The sequence below is a fragment of the Phytophthora cinnamomi genome, assembly GCF_018691715.1.
Source record: "Phytophthora cinnamomi strain GKB4 chromosome Unknown Contig14, whole genome shotgun sequence".
NCBI lineage: Eukaryota > Oomycota > Peronosporomycetes > Peronosporales > Peronosporaceae > Phytophthora > Phytophthora cinnamomi.
The window spans coordinates 1,704,370-1,723,234 of NW_027150947.1; the positions used below are offsets into that span (position 1 = coordinate 1,704,370).

Here is an 18,865-nt window from a genome sequence, read left to right on the forward strand (position 1 = left end):
ACTAGAAACCACTATCCCAGGTGTTGCTCTGCCAAAGCCTCAGGCCGAATCACCTTCCGCCCGAAAATATGAAGCATCACCAAGAAATCAGCCATCCAGCAAGCAAAACCAGCAAACCAATGCCCCGCGTGTGGAGTATACAACAACGAAGGGAAACCAGGCCGAAACACGACACGGCTTGGATGTTGAACTGGAATTTATTTGGGGGTTAGCAGAACTCGACTGTAGATCACTCGGAGCGTCCCCACTTGGCCTTGTGCGAGCCTCGGGGGCGGTACAGGGACCTGGTCCCTGTTAAGCAACACGCCCGTCGGCGCAAGTTAATTCCGCAGGGTGCGGTAGTCGGGGCAAACCAAATTCTGATTGAATATCGTCCATACGCACATACAATGGGCCTATCAAGTAAGGGTGCAAACGTCCCCTGAGTACACCTTGAACAAGGGTGAAACACCCACTAAGCTACTGGCTTAGCGGCGGTCGTGAATGTGCTTGTCAGCATGGCGTCAAGGACTTGAGCAAGGTGGAGTGTTACAAGTGTCACCAATTTGAACACTACGCCAATCACTGTACTAACCATGTGAAAGTTGATCTGATGGAAGTAGATACTGGCTATGCCGGATTTGACGAGAACGAACTTTCGGAGCTAGTAAACCAGACGCTACTGAACGACGCAGACAGCGATACGTCTGTGAGCATAGTACAAGCTGTGGTGAGCACTTCCGCAGCCGTAGTACCGCCCACCGAGGTGCTCGTTGTTTGTGCTGGACGCCAGCTTCTTGCGCTGGTAGACACGGGGGCATCGCATACCATCCTGTCTATGCGCATTGCTGACGAGCTCTCGCCGAAACACGCCAGTATTCGACCTATTCAGTTGGCACACGCGCAGATGCTCTGTGAAGGATGATAACTCAAGGGATCAGTCCAGCTGGAATGCAACATGAGCTTTACACACTCCCGACTTCGGATCATGGAGCTTGGTCCGACCAGACTTCCTACTGGGCCGCGACCACCTTGGTGTGCTGGGCATCGTCGTGTCAAATCTCCTCTTCACGACGGCTGTATGAGGCGAGGTAGGTGTATCGTCCAGGTGTATAGTGCGAGTGCCGTAATCTGGAAGTGGATCCCAGATGCGGAGTACCTTCGGTGTCTGTCACCACGATCCAGTCACCAACACATTGAATGAGTTGGAACAGGAACGGGATCAGGACTACTGGATCGAGGGTCCAGTATTGGCGATGTCCCTAAGTCAACCCCTGTCGGTACGTTTATCTTTGCCGGACCGGATTTGCCACCTGAAGTTGTTAATAATATACAATTGAGTCTACAGAAATGTAAGTTGCTCCAAAACTATCCTGCATGGAGTAATGATCAGACTGAATGGTAGGAGTCACAGTCAGACCCGTAATTCAGAATAACCAACCACACAGAAATGCAATGTCGAGCTAAACGTCACACAATATACAGCCACCACTTATTCTTTGAGACCCTTGGGTGGGGGGTCTATACACCAGTCAACAATCGAGCCTTTACCCCGTACAATGGTCAGTACCGGATGCGCACTCAGCGTTCGCGCACCACCCTCACTTGGTAAGGGAGATATAAAACAATACAAAACGCAATCCTATCACGCAGCAGTAAACCAATTCAGTCCCAGGGGCAATCGCTAACAAGCACCTGAACCAATAGTAGGGAAATATGAAATGGACATCCAGAATGGATGTGGCAACTTGAATATGAAGCCAGAGCAGATCACCACAGGGTGCGACACCCCAGTCATTGCCCGCTTCGGCTTGAAACAAGTGAGAAGCCACTCACCCAACCCTCGCAACGTCGGGGAGGCCTCGAACGACTGTCGTCTTGGGCCCCCGGGTAATGTTCTGGGCAGCTTGTCTTCCACACGGCGCCAGATGTCGTCTCCGGGTCCGTCGAGCTGCTCTCGGCGGGGGGAGGGGGGGGGGCTTGTCTTGTTCTTGGCAATTGATTGTTTCCTTTGGCTAGCTATCTTCTATAACTTCGTTGACTTTTAGTAAAGCTTTCGGTATGCTTGACTTGACTTGACTATTCTTCGATCTGATGGCGTCGACCTTCTTCACGGCATCACTCATCACTTGATGACAGCGGTATCTGGTGCATCGACCCTTCGCGGTCGAACTGGCCTTCGCCATTCGACGTGCGGCTAATACAGTGTCGACGGGTTTGTCTTGGTCGCATTCAGGCTGGGGACAAATTCCATTGTGTAATCACGGGTAGCTTGCACTGAATGGGAATTCACTTGACTCCATCCAGGGTGTTCATCTGGAGATCAACTCGATTCAGTGTGGCACTTGGTCATTCAGTGTGTCATGATCCGGGATGCCACCATCCTGTCTGGTAAACCGTGAATCTTCGTCACTGGGGTGCTTGATGCACTGGGTCATGATGTTGGGGGGGGGGGGGCGCGGTCATTTGGTCTTGATCCAGTGTCTTGAACGGAGCCAATGCATGCTGTAGTCGGGATACGTTCTCCGACTACGCTTTTACGCGTTAGGCTTTTCCAGCGGTGAGGATGTCGGCGGACGGACAGAATGTGTTATTCCACGTTGAATATGAATGCTCATCCAGGGGCACATCTCCGATCCTGTGAGCCCATACGAACTGCAAGCACTGGTAGTACCAAATCTCCACACAAGAAATCACTCTCTACGTGTCACACAGCACGCCACTGGATTCCAATCCAGAGCGACTAATCTTGCTCCATCGTATCCGTCCAGTTCGGCAGTCGGATGTGGCCACGGGAAAAATCCAGAGGCGCATCGTGTCATGTAACAGCAGCGAAAATCGCGCCTATACCAGAAGAAGACGAAGCTGACTACGTGCCACCTCGCGTATTCGGCTCGACACCCGAGTACAACAAGCTTCGGAACACGGCTGTACGACTTCAAGAACCGGAGCTCTCAGCGAGTTACGGCACCCCTCTCGATTCCTTCTACAACGTCCCAAACAACGAGGTTCATATATCTACGGTAGAAGGGAAGCACTACCATCATCTGCAGTATCCGCTACGTCAAACGGTAAAACCGGCGGTTAGCAAGCCGGTTCGAGAATGGTTGGCCGCCGACGTTATCGGGCGGGCACCTCCAGGCTGCGACTGGAACAGCCAGATGACCTATTCATACAAAAAAAACTGCCGGACGCGAGGAAGACCGACATTCGTGCATACTCCGACGCGCGAGGAATTAACGTGATCCTCGTGGTTGTCCTCAAGAACCCTATGCCGACAATCAAGGAGACGCACACGGGCTTCAAGGGCATACACATCGTCTCAGCGCAGGATCTTAAGCGGTCCTTCCATCGATTCATGGTTGAAATTTGTGACCGCCCAAAAGTCTTGTTCACGTGGGGTGGCGTGCAGTATTGGTTCAACGAATGCCCGTTCGGACTGACACTAGTCTCACACCACGTGTCGGATCATTCAAGGCGCTCTCAGCGACAACCACTACCGTGGTCGCGTCTTCATCGACGATATTACGGTGTTCAACGACGTAACATGTCAAAGATCTGCGAGATGTCTTGTCCAGGTTCAACGAAATCAATCTGAAGTTCGGCCTATACAAGCGCCACCTCGGTTGATCTTTGAAGTTGAGCCCTCCGAAGATTTTCTGAGACAGGAAGTGGAAGCTGAGAAACTCCGGGAATTGAATAACTCCCGTGCAGTTGAGAAGCGTCCTCATCTCTGGCCTCAAAATATATTACGGAATCCGAAGATTGCGAGATATTCTGAACTGAAGGTCAAGGACGAGTCTGGGACTTCAGTCGCAGCGGCATATGTAGCTAAAGGGATATCTATGCCGGGATTCGTGATTACGCAGCCAACTTCAGTCTAAGCTCAGACCTGGCCGCCATTGCCCCCGGGCTCCTTTTCTCAGTTTGAGGAGGAAGGGCCCAGAAGTGATTAGGGTCCAGATGTTTATCAGCCTAAGTATGATGAATCTCAGAAACACTAGGATTGTGATGAGTCTTAGACCCGTCCACGCTCCCCGTCGCTTGCTGGATGTGGTGAAACGTCTGAGAGTGCAGGTGAGAAACGAAGCGAGTATTCCCGAGAAAACCTGAGAATTTTGTTAATAAGCTCATATCTCAGCTGGAAGAGGCGCTTACTCGATGTCTGAGAATGGAGGCTGAGGCAGATGAAGAAGCTATGACGTTCTATCACGAATGAAGCGCACTACTGATCGATTTCCGAGATCAATTGGCAGCTCTCTCGGAACCGAAGGATCTGAACCCCAAAGCGGGCGCGAGCTCAGTCAACATCGGTGAAGCTGGTGAAACCACATCTGAGATGGACTCTCAGATCCGAGAAATCTTAGGAAGAAACCACGCAAGTTTTCTGGGAGTGGTGTTCACGATGCGTTGTCTGTGATTTGGATGTAGGTGATGCCAAGCCTGTGGCTCAGCGCTCGAAATCAATTCCTTCACATGTGTTCCTTCACATCGGTTGCCGAAGGTGTCCGATCTTCTCAAGAAGTTACTGGAAACCGGGATAATCGAGACTTCCCACTCAGATTGGGCATCACCAATTGTCATTGTGATGTAGAAAATGGAGTTGCTATTCGACTTTACTTCGACTACAGACTGGTGAACCAGCTGATCAAGCTCATGCACTATCCTCTGCCCTTGGTTGATGACTTATCGATTGGGGTTGAGAGTGTAATGTGGTTTCTCAGTTGGACATGGTTAGTGGATTCTGGGCTGTGCCCATGATGCTTAGAGCTAAGCTCACCTCAGCATTTATTTACCCGTTAGACTATTGGCAGTGGACCCGCATGCCGCTTGGGTTGTTAAAGCCCCGCTGATCTACCAGCACATGTTGGCAACTGTCGGTGGGGTTTGTCCGCCCCCCACCTTCGGGAGAGGCTCAGGTGGACCCAGCTGTGTGCCGTTTCTGGGAATTGAGCTAGAAAGCACAGATAGAGCTGAGGATGAATTGCCGGTGCTGTCTGCAGAGTTGACGGTGTTCCGCAGCAATATCCCAGCCCCACCTCAGCTGAGCCCAGTTCTGGAACGAAGTTCGTCGGATCAATTGTGTATTGAACTGGATCGCTTTTGCGCCGACTGCGATACTGGTGGTTCCTGTGAGTCTACCCAAGACCGAATTTGGTGACAAGACGATCTCGCACCTATCCCATGAAATTGGGGCTGACGGGATTCGAGCAAAGCCAAAAATCGCCAAGGGAGTCCATAGTTTGCCATTCCTCTGACTCGGAAGGGGTTCAATCTTTTCTGTGGAGTCTCAACTACTACAATACGTTTATTAAAGACCTTCCAGTTATAGCCTCTGTTCTCTATAAGTTGACCGACGATCAAGTCCACGATAGCCGACATCACTGCCGGATCCCGAAGGATAAAATTGTGTCGACACCACTGCCTCGACATCCAGACAGGAAGATGCAATTTGTGACCATAGTTCATGTTAATCTCTGGGTTGTCTGTGTCGTGCTGGGACAAGAGTACGATGGAGTAACTCATCCGGTGCGTTATGCTGGAAAGTGCTCCGCGATCAGGACCTCAGATACCACTCAACTGAGAAGGCGGTTGTTACCCTGCTCAGAATTCTAAGCGCTTTCTACACGATGTTAGTCGGATGCAAGTTGCTGAACGTCTATGTAGTGGGTCTAACTTGACTCACTACTTTAGCTTACACGTTGCGCAACGTGTATGAAGAAGCGTAAGTACTTAGTAATTACTTAGGTTAATTATATTTGAATACACAAATATAAGTTAAATAAGAAGGGATTCCAAGTGACTTAGATTAGGTAAAATGAGAACTGTATTGCTTGTAAATTGATCTTCCTCTAAAATCTGCTAAAAACTGTTTATCATCTATGAAAGGATTGACAGCGGCTGGCTGTCAGAGCCCCGCTAATATACATGACTCTGATTGGTAGAAAGATGCTGCTTTCTACCAATAGGATCTTTGGGTATGTGTGGACCACTCATTGTGGTGGTCCACTTCAATGTATGCATTGGTGTGTCTTACACCAAGGTGAGGAAGTATCTAAAACTTTTAACAGATAACCTATCTGTTAAATTCACAAGTGGCTTGCAGCCACTTGTACGTGTAACCCCGTTACAGTCTACACCGGTATTCGGTCCTGAGATGGTTTTCAGATCTCAGTCTCTGAAGGTCGCTGTGAACAGTGGGCCGCTCGCATGGCGCTATGGTCCTTGGAGGTTCACAGAGTCGAGTAAGTCGCTGCAATCCTGGGAACTGGGATTACCACCCAAAAGCTGCTTGGTAAAATCACTGAGAACCTGACCCCAGCCAGTCCGAGCTCCGCCGTTCAATCTGGAGATACTCGAAGCTGATTACGAGGGATGGCTGTAGTTTCGACGGAGCAGCTAAACTCTCAGATCGGCGTGGCAGTGCTGGGTGCATCCTGTGGAAGTCGCCATTCTGGGACGCTGTTGAAGCTCGGGGTTTCTCCTTTGATGGTATCACGGTGAGTGAAGCTGAATACCACGGTCTGATCGAAGGTGCTCGCATGGCGCGCTGAAACACAGGATATCAGAATTGGTTGTGGTTGGAGATTCTCAGATTGCGATTGAACACATACAGAATTTGATTCAATGACTGAACCCTGGGCTTCATCTGTTGAGTCTATCCGTCTCGAGTTTAAGTCGCTGAAATCGGTTCATGTCAAGCGAGCATTCAACACGGCTGGAGATTATCTGATCTCGAAGCCACTCCGTACTAACCACCCGGTCGTGTTGATGCCCCGATGGAGCTGCGCCAGCTCAGACAGTTCAACCGAATCCCTGAGAAGCTTGTGAAATTGGAGGTACCTGAATGTGCTGAGCCTGAACCGATATCCCTCGAAGCTGCGGCTGAGCCACTGACTCCCGACGCTGAGATTTTCATGGTTACTCGTAAACAAGCGCGGCGCCATGAAGCTGAGCCCGAGGAGGTCAGGAACACAATAGCTGAGACCGCAGAAACAAAGACTGATGCAGAGCCTGGGTATACAACGGGGACGACGACGCCGGCCGCGTTAATACCTGAGAGGTGGCGACAAGTTCTTGCGCAGCAAGAAGTTGATCCCTGAGCGAAAAAGCTCAGAGCTTATCTTAAAGGCGATCTTGAGGATATGTCAGCTGCTGAAGCTGAGAATAGGCTAAGGCGATCGATCTCTCTGTACTGGATTCTCGTGATATCCTGTATTATCTGAGCCGGCCCACCAACGTCGACCCAGTTACGCCACTGGGAATCTCAGATTGGTTGTACCTTCCTCTCTCAGGGGCGGCCTGTTCCAGCTTAGCCATGAAGATTACCAAGTCGACCATCAGGGAATCACTCGGACCTTCGAGAGACTTCGCCGGGAATACTACTATCCTGGGATCAATGCAGATATGGAGCGCTACTTCAAGGAAGGTGTCGATTGTGTCGTAGTTAAGGGAGCTCCGCCCGGCCCTGGGCACTCGTATGGAAATATCCTGGCATCTCGGCCTTTTGAAGTGATCCCTATGGATTTTGGGATGCATCCGTCGCGAAGGTGGTGAATTTTGGACTGAGTTACCGCTGAGTTTTCCCACTAACCTGCTCACCCTCGTCCTACCTGTACCTATAGTGCACCTCGGGTCATCAGTGTTGCCTCGAGCCACCAGCTCTGACTCGAGTTCGTGTCACCCTCACCAGTGGCATCGACAGTTCCCCGCGAGTCGAGCGTCGAAGCAAGCTTGACAAGTCCGAGCGCACTTCGAAGGTGACAAAACTGTGTCTTCCGCGGCGCTTTTGTGAAGCCATTCGCAAGCATTTCGGAAGTCGGGCAGTACGCGAGCTTGGTGGCGCCATCTTGGTATGCATCTTTGATAGAGTGAAATGCGATGTCGACGCTTTTCTGCGAGTTTGACGTTTTCTCCTTCTTGAACCTCCGTATCGTTGAAAGGTTGTCGATCATCATAGGTATCGTGGTCAACTTCACTCCTGTGAGCGAGTGAATCAACATCGTCGTCCACTTGAGGTCTTCCAGGCCCATGTCAGCTGCGATGTACTCTGCTGCGGTTGATGATTTAGCCACGACAGTCTGACGCTTGCAGGACCAGTGTACGGGACAGCCGTGAACACGTAATAACTGACCGGAAATTGACTTTCTATCGCGTGTATCGTTGGCCCAATCCGCATCTGTGAACAACGGCAGGTGTGGGGCTTTTGTGGTGCGTCGGAATTCTAACCCCATGGATCGCGTAGTCAACACGTAGCGTAGTATCCGTTTCAATGCATGCCAATGTCGAACGCTTGGTTTGTTGCACTGCGACGCTGCTTGATTTACAGCGAAGGATATGTCTGGTCGAGATACCCGACTGAGGTACAGCAAGGTACCAATTGCCTGCCTGTACGGGACGTGTTCTGCGAGTTCTCTTCTTCGCCAGCCTTGTACAGCAGTGTATTTTGATCCATCGGCGTTGTCGCTGCTCTGCACTTGTCCACTGCGAATCAATGACAAACTCGGTGGCGTACTGCTCTTGGTCGATACACATTATTCCTTGCCGACACGAGTGACGCGCATGTCAAGGAACCACAAGAGTTCTCCGAGATCCTTGATGTCGTATTTTTCGTGAAGGGCTGACATTAACTCCTTCTTCTCTTCCGTGATGTCGTAACCGATCAGGACATCGTCGACGTACACGAGGATACCCAAAGCTTTTTTAGGCTGGTTGTAAACACACGGGTCTTCTGGCAACAGTGTAAAGCCTCTACTTCGAAGGAAATAATCGAGCTCAGCGTTCCATTTACGTCCAGACTGCTTCAGACCATACAGTGCTTTGCCGAGCAACCAGACATGCCCGGGTTCTCCTTCTTCAAATCTGATCGATTGCTTGGCGTAAATGACATCCCACAATCCTGCCTTAACATAGATTGTGGGAATATCTCCTTGACGAAAGTGCCATCCTTTGTGATTGCATTCTGCTAGAAATACACGAATAGAGATTAGTGTTACAACAGGAGCATACGTCTCGATATAATCGAGCAGGTATATCTGGCCGCATCCTTGCGCACAAACCCGGGCTCGGAACCGATCAATTGAACCGTTTGCCTGGCGCTTTAGCCTGAAGTTTATAGTGGATCCGATTACATGGTCGTCAGCCGTGCACATGGTGAATGTCTTTGAGCCTTTGATGCGGAGTCCTTGAACGAGGCCACCACGTTCCATGTCCAATATTGCTTGATAACGCAAATGACCCAATTCGGCGATGCCAGTAATCAAGTAAATCTTTTGCTGCTGTCGGGAAAGTTACTGTGAGCGATGTCGCTGCAAATCCTATTGCAGTCGGCTTGGTGTTCACATACACTCTATCACAAATAGCGCTCCGAAAGATAGTTGGTCCGTACACGGTATATCCGTTATCACCGAAATCGCACTTGAATCCATCTGCTGTAAACATCGATACGGAGAGGAGCGTTCGAGCGAGAGATGGTACGGTACGAAGACCACGTTGTGTACAATACCAAGAGGTCCGTCGGCTATCTTGAGGTCGCCGGCTTCTGTTCCTACAGCAATATGCGTATCAGCCATTTGAACGGTGTAGTCATCACAAGGCGCAATGTTCAGTAGAGCTTCTCGAATTCCAGTCATGTGAAATGAAGCACCAGAGTCAACAACGTGTCCCACAAAAGTGTTGACGGGATCGAGTGGTTTGTGCGCGGTGTCTGTCAACACCCCGCGCCTTCATTTCTCATCGGAGGACTGCACCGCGGCTGCGGCGTGTCCAGCGGATTGATTGGTGGACTGCTTGCGCTGCCGCTCGGCTACGTGACGGTCATGATAGTTAGTTGTATACCCGCGCTGGTCATAAATCTTACACAGAGCGTTGCTAAAATCCCATCGGTCGCGTGGCTTCTTTTGGTTACTGGTGGCTGTAGGAGCTGTGTGTTCTGTGCGCGACCGCTTGCCGTGATTAGTGCCGTCAGAAGCAGCGTCATAGCGACGTTTCTTCATACGGCCGTCTGAGCCTGCCAGCTGACTGAGTAAGTTGATTACCTTCTCGATCCCGCCAGACGCATCGTCCGCCCCCACGTCAATCTGAAGCTGAAGTGTTGCCAAGCTGAAGAAATGAAAAGAAGCTGAGACGCAGAAGGACTCAAGTGGCACAAGCATTGCAAAGTTGTGAAGGTGTCATATTAAGTTAAAGCTAGGTCTCTGTGAATTACTCATCCTCTTCTCCTTGGAGACGCTCGAGGTTTTCCAACACTCTATGGTGTAGGAATTCACGATTGTACGAGTCCTCGTCCCTCAGCCTCGCCAAATGGGAAGAGTCCTACCAGCAACACACGCTTCCCACGAAAGGTCGGCGAAGATTGTTGGGATTAAACCTGAAAACCACGTCCGATCCCTTACACCGGGCTGGAAATATGCCTCGTGTCGAAGTATCGGTCAGGTAGGTAGAGCCCACACAAAGGCACCGCCAGCCACGAGCAACGATTGGGGTGCGTAAATGTAAACGCTTTCGTGCTAAACCCACTGTGGTCCCTCAGAAAGGAAGGGTACCGGACCGGTCAAGGCCTTTAACAGGGGCGCCGTCGGCCAAAGGTTCAGACACACTGGGGGGGGGGGGGGGGGGGGCTATGCCACGCATCCAGGACAACGTACAAACGTACTGGGAGGACTCTCTACCTCCCAACACTCACCCACTACTCACTCTTGGCCCTACCAGGGCGAACTCTCGGTCAGTGTACCTTAAGTTTACCGACAGTCATACCCTGCGTCGGCCGAGCGTATGCAGACCATCCGGCTAGGAGAGCTAGCCTTACCGTAGACGGACATGACTCTGGTGGCTTGGGGGAATATTTTGCTCTGATTAAATAGTTAGAGGTGGTGAGGCCTCGACTACAACTAATCCGTAGTGTATTGTGAAAAGCAATCAGAATGTCTAATCGGATAGTAAATCGGCTGATTTAGTGCCTTATTTAGAGACGGGAACCCTTATTTATTTCGATCCGTCCCTTATTTAGAATTGTGTACCCCTAATTATACTCGGTCTTATGGAGCATCGCGTCAAAGCTATTTTAGAGTCGGAATCGATTTGGTCTCTAAATAAACTGAAATGTCAGCTCCAACCTCGGCATTCCGAGGAAGTCCGCACAAATAAATCCACCGAGCAAGCGGCTATGCAAACACTAGCCAAGATGTCAGTCAAAAGAGGAGGAATCAACAGGACGAGCAGAACCAGCGTCCGTGTCGATGACGCGGAGTTTTGCTTCGACCCAAAAGGCAACTTTGATGACCTCTACGCGAGAGCGGAAGAGCGCATCGTAGCCGCGCTAGCTGCTTTCGATATTAGAACGTTGCGCCCTGATACTAATCTCTACGCTAAGCCAAGTCAAGGCGCCACTCAGCAGGGCTGGGTGGCTTAACCACAGCTCTCCATCGAAATTCTGCGGCATACATCGTGTCTCCGCTGTCTCTCTCCCTCACCACTCTGTTCTGACAAGATGGCTTTAGAGCCCAGTTCCCAACTCCTATTTAAGCCGACTTACTCAGATTAGTACCCACATTAACTTCGTATTCAGTACAAATTACCACGTATCGTTTTTGCTCACAGCCCTGATTTACAGAGCTATACGGAGTGACAAAATCACCGGTTATCACAATAAATACAAATATCTAATATAGACCGAGCTTTCGGTCTAATTCTACAACCGGATGAGCCTTCCGCTTAAGTCCGGATTCCAAATAAGAGGCAAAAGTGTATCCACTATGACTATCCAGAGGACTCGACAGGGATTTATTAGGACCCGCCGAGCCCCGCAGTCACTAACTAGCCTCATGCCACTCTGGCGCGGTAAATGCGAGTAACCAATAAGAGAAGTCGGTCGCTTTTCTCGAAAACCTCGATGCCGTTAGACCTCGGCCTCGCGCCCATGGTCCGCAGTCAAAACCCAATCTGGCAACTCTCTCCAGCTCAGCTGGGTCGTAGATGATGCCTGGGTCGATGGGGTTTTGAGCTCGCTCTTCATCGTCCAAGTGATCTCCCTGAAGCCCATAAAGAACCAAGTCCAGACAAGTATCGTCCGAGCTGCGGGTGGCGAACTGTGTGCGAGCCGGCTCAACATCGTCCGAAGTCTCGAGCTGATTTGTGCGAGCATTTTGGAGGCTTGGGTCGCGCAGAATCCAATGGCACGGATCGTGAAGGACGACCCACAGCCCTGGATCGAACCTAATGTCGTTCGTGTAACCTTCGGTATACCTCAGATGTCCCGGCGCCCGATTTCGAATTCGGCGCTGCTCTCCTTGCGGTCGTGGTACAAGTCCACGAGCTCAGGGATGTTGAGAAATACAGCCATGACATCGTAATCAAAGCGCGTATCCATCATGAATCCAGCTGCTCCCAGTAGACCTGCATCCTCGCGAGAACTTTCTCCGCGAACCGGTCGTGGAGGAGCTGCCGTTGCTGGCTTGGTCGACGGCATCCCAGAGGTCCACGCTGGCGCGCATCAATTCCAGGGCATCACCTAGGCCATCCGATTACTGAGGCACCTGACTTTGGTGAGCTGGGGCGACCTTGCACAGGAAGCAGCAGGGATCGCTCGGAATGGTTTGACTGGGACGAAACCTTCCCTGCCTTGCCCCAGCTTTCCGAGAGCTACACAGCAATGGAGTTCGAGCGGAGCCGAGCTTTGTGTTTTCCTTTCCTTTGCTAGGCTTTGCAGTTGACGCAGCCTCGGGCTGAGCCGACTTGCCGCTGGGCTGAGATGGAGATTGTGCTTGGACTGGAGCCAAGCCGGAGACCTTGGCTGAGATCGCTGGAGGTGTGACAGCACCGAGGAGCGACGTGAGCGTCGAAGCTGCAGGGCTGAGAACGATCACCGACGCTGGGCTTGGTACTGGGCCAGCACTAGGGGCCACAATCATCAGAGGGTTGATCACGATGTGAAATCTGCAGGGTTGTCTGGAAGCTGGTTGGGGCATCTGTCTGACATTGGATATGCTAGAGCAACTTGTACGGTCGCTCCTAGTATCCTGAGGTGTTGCTGTTTGCCTTTAGGAAATTCATCAGCGCCTCAGCGGAGAGAATGCGCTCAGCAACTGGCGCTTGAGCTGGGTAGTGGAGATGTCGCTGGTGCGAAGAGTGCTCCGGCAGGCGAGATGATCGCTGCATCGCTTTTCCAAATGCTGGAAGAGCATCTGATTCTCGACCTGCGTCTTGCCCAGCTTCTTCGTCAACGCCTGGACCTCGGCTTCAAGTTGTTGGGCTGGACTGGCGGGTAGAGACTTGTGGCTGCGCCTGAGCTGATTTCCGAGTTTCTTGTTCTCAGATAATTGGAAATTAAACTGAGTTTCCAAACGCTGGATCTCGTCGCGGACTGCTTGTTCCCATCCAGCTGCACTGGCTTCGTGTTGATAGGAGTTCTGATAGTCCCGCATTTCCTGAGAATGCCAATCGCGTTCGCACTTCAGCTTAACTCCCAGCCGATCAACTTCTGCAGAGAGCTGTCCAATCTGGACTTTGGAGGTGCTGCCGGAGCTGGGACTCTTGAGCGCTTGAACGTCATTCAGTACACGCTGCAAGCAGTGGGTCGTGCCGATGACAGGGTGTGCAAAACACTTCATGCCAAAGCCTTGAACCAGGGAGACCGTTTCGCGCTCGGAACACTGGTATGATATTGGATCAGTGAAGTTGAGGGGTGTCGAGCCTACTAGCTGGATCACATCCTGCAAGGCGGCGACGTGTGCCATCCTGAGCGACGCGAGCTCGCTGTTCGAAAAGCGCGTGGTGTTGTCGATGCGCCGACCCAATCCAGCCCGTCGACAAGGTTTGTGTGGTCATCAACGTCGTCACCAGTCGCAGGCACCCGAATGGTGGACGGCACGGGGGGGGGGGGGGGGGGGGGGCATAACATTGCGAGGGACCAAAGTACGCGAATGATCGCTGTGGGCCAGCCGGGGACGTTGTCGAAGGTGTCTGCAACGCTGGCGGAGGCGTCAACACTGTAGTCGTCGTTGTCACGAGTGCCATGGGTATCGAGGTGGCCGTGGACGTCGTGGGAGCCTTCGTGGAGCTGCTAAACGATGGCTGTGAAGCCCGTATTGCTTGCGCAGAGTGCTGTACCGCGCATGTAGCTGCCGTAGTCGCTGAACGTACTCCGGAGATCACGGAAGACGTCATAGAGCTCGTAGGCGCCCTCGAGGAACGTAAACGCGTTCGTGGAGGCTGCCATCGATGCGTACGTCCTGTTGGCCGACGCGGGAATATTGCATGAAGTCATGAATGTGCTGCCGGAGGTTGCGCCTGCGCTGCCGGAGGTCGAGGGAGTGGCAGGAGCGCCCACGACGCCATATCCCGTCCGCCTACACCTTGCGATGATATGGGAAGCCGCTGATCTGCCATTTCGTCACCGGCCATGTGTAAAAGGTATCACGAGTGCCAGCGCTGCAACTGAACGTTAAGTGACTCCGAGCATTTCGCAAAATAGCTAGGCCTGATGCCCAGGAGTCGTGGCAGGCAATTTCACGACCGGGTCGAGGTGATCATGAGCATCTCTCGGTTATGTGCGTTGGGGCCAACTCGAGAATGATTTGTTTGGACCCACCGAACATGTGGGACAGCTGGGCAAGGGTCCCGCGAATTCCAGGCCGGAACCCGCCAGTCAGATCCATAAGCCCTACCTCGTACCAACCACATTGATCAGAACTGTGGATATTTTTTGACCCAAGTATGGTGTCTGTACAGACTTCAAGTTGGACAGGCCCGATCTGAAAACTAGCCTCCGCGGACTCCTGAATGCAGTGGCTTGGGCCCCCCAGTCTGAGATTTGAGTTTGACCTGGAACATGAGGTCTGGGACCCAATCTAGAATTCACCGATCTGGTACTTCGGGCCCAGAATCTGGTTCACAGCTCGGATCTGGGCTTCGACATTCCGAGGCTGCGATATGGAGTCGCTTGGCTGCTTAGGTCTGAGATCCCAAGCCTGGGATATAAAGTACGGAGTGCCTGAGAATGGTACCAAAGTGAGATTTTGGAATCTAGAACTCAGCCTGAGGTTCGCCTTTGCGTTAGATTGGGATGTTAAGTTCGGGGTCTGGGATTTGAGCCTGGCATCAGGTACTCTACTCTACCCCGAGCCGTGAGGTAGCAACGCTGGGATCTGAAACCAAGACCTGAAATTTGGCTTATTCTCAGACTCTGAAACTTAGGGGTTGGGACGCTGAGCTAAAGCTTAGCAGTGACCAACTGTGATCAGGGTCTGAGACCTGATTCTCGGCGCCTGGTGTTCGTCACACAGGTTCGACCCGTCCAGTCGCCTTTGGATACCAGTATAACTTCCGGGTCGAATACGAACCCGGAAGATTGAATGTGGTGGCCGACGCGTTATCACGTCGGCCTGATTATGCAGAAGCTTCTGACGTCAATGCCATTGATGCGATCGAGTTCACCCACGCCGTCTCTGCTGAACGACGTGAAGGTCGCGTACGCGCACGACGCGGGCACGAAGCTCTTGCTGGCCTATGGCACAACACCTTCTGACAAGGCTCGTCAGAAGCTGTCCAAGCATCTTCGTGCGCGTGCACACTGCTATCGGGTACACGACGGACTACTGCTTTATAATGCAGTCGACGACAACGCGATTCGCGTTGCCGTGCCGAATGACCATGACCTGCGACTCAGGATCATGTACGAGTAGCATGATGCCCTGACGGCGCGACATCTCGGACGTTAGAAGACTTACATCCTTCTCACGCGCGACTTCTACTGGCACCACCAGTATAAGTGGGTGCGCAAGTACATCCGTGCTTGCGATGTATGCCAACGCGTAAAGCCTGCGCCATTCGCGCAGGCTCCACTGCAATCACTACCGACTCCGTCGGAGTGTTGGAAGTCCATGTCTTTGGACTTCATCTTTGGTCTTCCCCCGGATAGCGTAGGGAACACCAGTGTTGTGGTCTTTGTAGACCGCTTCAGCAAGATGGTACATCTTGCTGCGGTGCCAGCAGAGGTGACCGCGAAGCAGACGGCCCGTCTGCTCGTCGACATGGCGTTCAAACACCATGGCATGCCGTCCGACATCGTGTCGGAGAGAGACCCGCGCTTCACAGCGCACCTGTGGCAAGAAGTGTTTACACTTCTTGGGAGCCAGATTTCTATGTCGACGGCGGACCATCAGCAGATGGACGGCCAAACCGAGCGTGTGAACGGCGTGCTCGTCGACATTCTGAAGAGCTACGCTCACTCGTTCCAATACTGGAGCGAGTGTTTGTCGATGGCAGAATTCGCCATCAACAACTCGGTGCACGCCTCGACCGGGCATACACCGTTTTATGTGAATGCTATGCGGCATCCCCGTCTGCCGAGTTTACTCGGAGTGGTGGCCCCCACTTTAAGTGGGGGAGGATCTACGACTGCAACACAGCAGTCGCAGAAAACCGCTGACACTTGCACAGTGTCAGCTGCAACAACGAACAAACCACAGAGTCTGCGCAGGGCGCAGACTCCCCCAACAACAAGGCCAACGACCACGGGTCTGCGCAGGGCGCAGACACCGCAAAGAACCACACAGAGGCCGGGCCTCTAGCGTAGAGCGAGCTGAGTGACTTCAGCTCGGATGCAATCAACTTCGTTAACAAAAGACAAGCCGTAATTCAGTTTGTCCTAGATGCAATAACAGCTTCCGTTGATCAACAGACGCTGAACGCAGACAATGTGGGCAGAAGCAACACAACTGAATTCAAAGTTAGTTCATTGGTTTTGTTAGCTACTCAAAACTTGCCTAAACATAAAGTCTCAGATTTCGGAGCAAGTAAGCTTGCTCCGCGCTTCATCGGGCCATTCACTGTAATAGCACGCCACGGTAACGTATACACGCTAGACATACCGTCTAGCATGCGGCTCCACCCGACATTCTATGTCGGGCGGTTAAAGCCATACCTTCAGCACGAGCCTCATGGCTCGTCGGACCCGAAGAGACAGAATCGGCAGGGGAAACCCTCCTCTCCAGCGCGTGGTCGCGCTTGAGCAGTTAATACAGTCGGGCCTACAGCCCGACCGGCACGTTCAAGGCGGTCTGGGAGACCGCCACAGCCGGGACACGATGGTACAGAGCGGCAACCTCCGCGCTCTGAAGGTACTCCATGACCGTCACCCGGTCGTGGAGCGACACGAGATGAAGGTCAACATGGCGTTGACCATCGGGGCGTGTTTCCACCAGCTGCGAGACGCACGCGGAGAAATTCGCTGGATCGACCAGCGAATTGTTGATCATAGGAAAACAATCCGAGTCCAGATTGTTTTCGCATTCGCTGGAGAGGTTTCCCTCCCCAACTCGACACATGGGAACCACGGCTCGTCCTGATGGAAAACGTTCCCGACATGGTAAAGTAATACGAAGCCCAACACGCACTACCAGCAAGAAGGTAGTGCGAGCGCTGTAGTAATCTACAACGCCTGACGACTCGCGTGCTAGATAATTAGCACGGAGATCATTGAAGCTCTCAGGTATACATATAGTAGACATAAAACGGTGTATGCCCGGTCGAGGCGTGCACCGAGTTGTTGTGATCGCGGTTGCTAATATGCACCGCCACCTGGACGGACAGTGCGCACGGTGCACGGACACCAGCCTCCACCGCAACAGCGTGGAGTTGCTAATACTTGCCTCGCTTCGAGAAGGACTCGAAGTGCTTTGGCGCTTGCTTACCCGATCACGGTAAGCAACAGAAATTCGCATATAGATGTCGACGCACAGACGCGGTCGACATCGAAGAATCTTACACAGACACTGTGTTGTCTGTTCCCGTGGTAGCGGCGTACCTCGCCCTACCACGCATGGTATTCAGCAACAGAGAGCTTACCCTCTGTTGCAATGGCGATCTTCAGCTTGGTCGTGCTCATTGCGGATGAGTACGGAAATCCCCACCACAAACAATTGACAAGCAGTCAATATTAATTGACGTGTCGAGACCGACACGTCTAAGCTTAACGGGGGGATGGTGTAACGGGGTTACACACACACAAGTGACAACTGTCACTTGTGCATGACAATTGTCACTTATGGTTTAACAGATAAATATCTGTTAAAGGTTTTAGATACTTCCTCACATTGGTGTAAGACACACCAATGGATACATTGAAGTGGGTCACCACACATGAGTGGTCCACACCTACCCAAAGATCCTATAGGTAGAAAACAGCATATTTCTACCAATTAGAGACGTGCATATTGGCGGGCCAGCCGCTGTCAACCCCTTTTCATAGATGATAAACAATTTTAGCAAATTTAGGAGGAAGATCAATTTACAAACAATACAGTTCTCATTTTACCTTAAACTAGCTACTTGGTGTTTTTATTTGATTTATATTATACTTGTGGACTCAAGTATAACTAATTCAAATTATTAATAAATTTCTACGCGTCTTCATACACGTAGCGCGACGTGTAAGCTAAAGCAGTGAGCCAAAGTAGGCCCACTACATCAGGCCTGTGCTAAGATCGGGTTACTCCATCTTAAGATTGCTCCAACACAAAAATCAAGTACACCTACTATTATGACCTTCGGTGTCTCAGATCCGAATACTGTATATTATACACTACATTATATATATCCAAAACAAGGAAAGTTCGACAGGAAGACGACAAAAACTGTTTGAGTAGCTGTTAACGGAAGCAGTAGGTTCGCTTTTATTGAGCGAAATTCGCGGGCCCAACGGATGGCTGCGTTGCCCTTGATTGCCGTGGTAGGGATCACACCCGTTGTGTCGATATGGGGAACAAGAGTTGGCCGGAGGCAGAAGAATGCACCTGAATAGCGTTTTAGAGGGGAGGACGTTAAACGGTATACGACGGGTGTGAAGACCAAATTCTACGCTAGCGCTAGTGAAACGTTCAAGTCCAAA

The 18,865-nt window shown here is 51.6% G+C and overlaps 1 protein-coding gene across 1 annotated transcript in view; it reads right to left on the minus strand.

Annotated features, from left to right (window-relative positions):
* Window positions 1-8,513: 8,513 nt before the first annotated feature.
* Window positions 8,514-18,865, minus strand: part of IUM83_01315 (uncharacterized protein) — a gene marked incomplete at both ends in the record, with an annotated part of 44,501 nt that continues 34,149 nt past the window's right edge. The window contains one exon of the mRNA XM_067925159.1: window positions 8,514-8,687. Within this exon, the coding sequence (XP_067797674.1) occupies window positions 8,514-8,687 (174 nt within the window). The remainder of the gene's footprint in view (window positions 8,688-18,865) is intronic.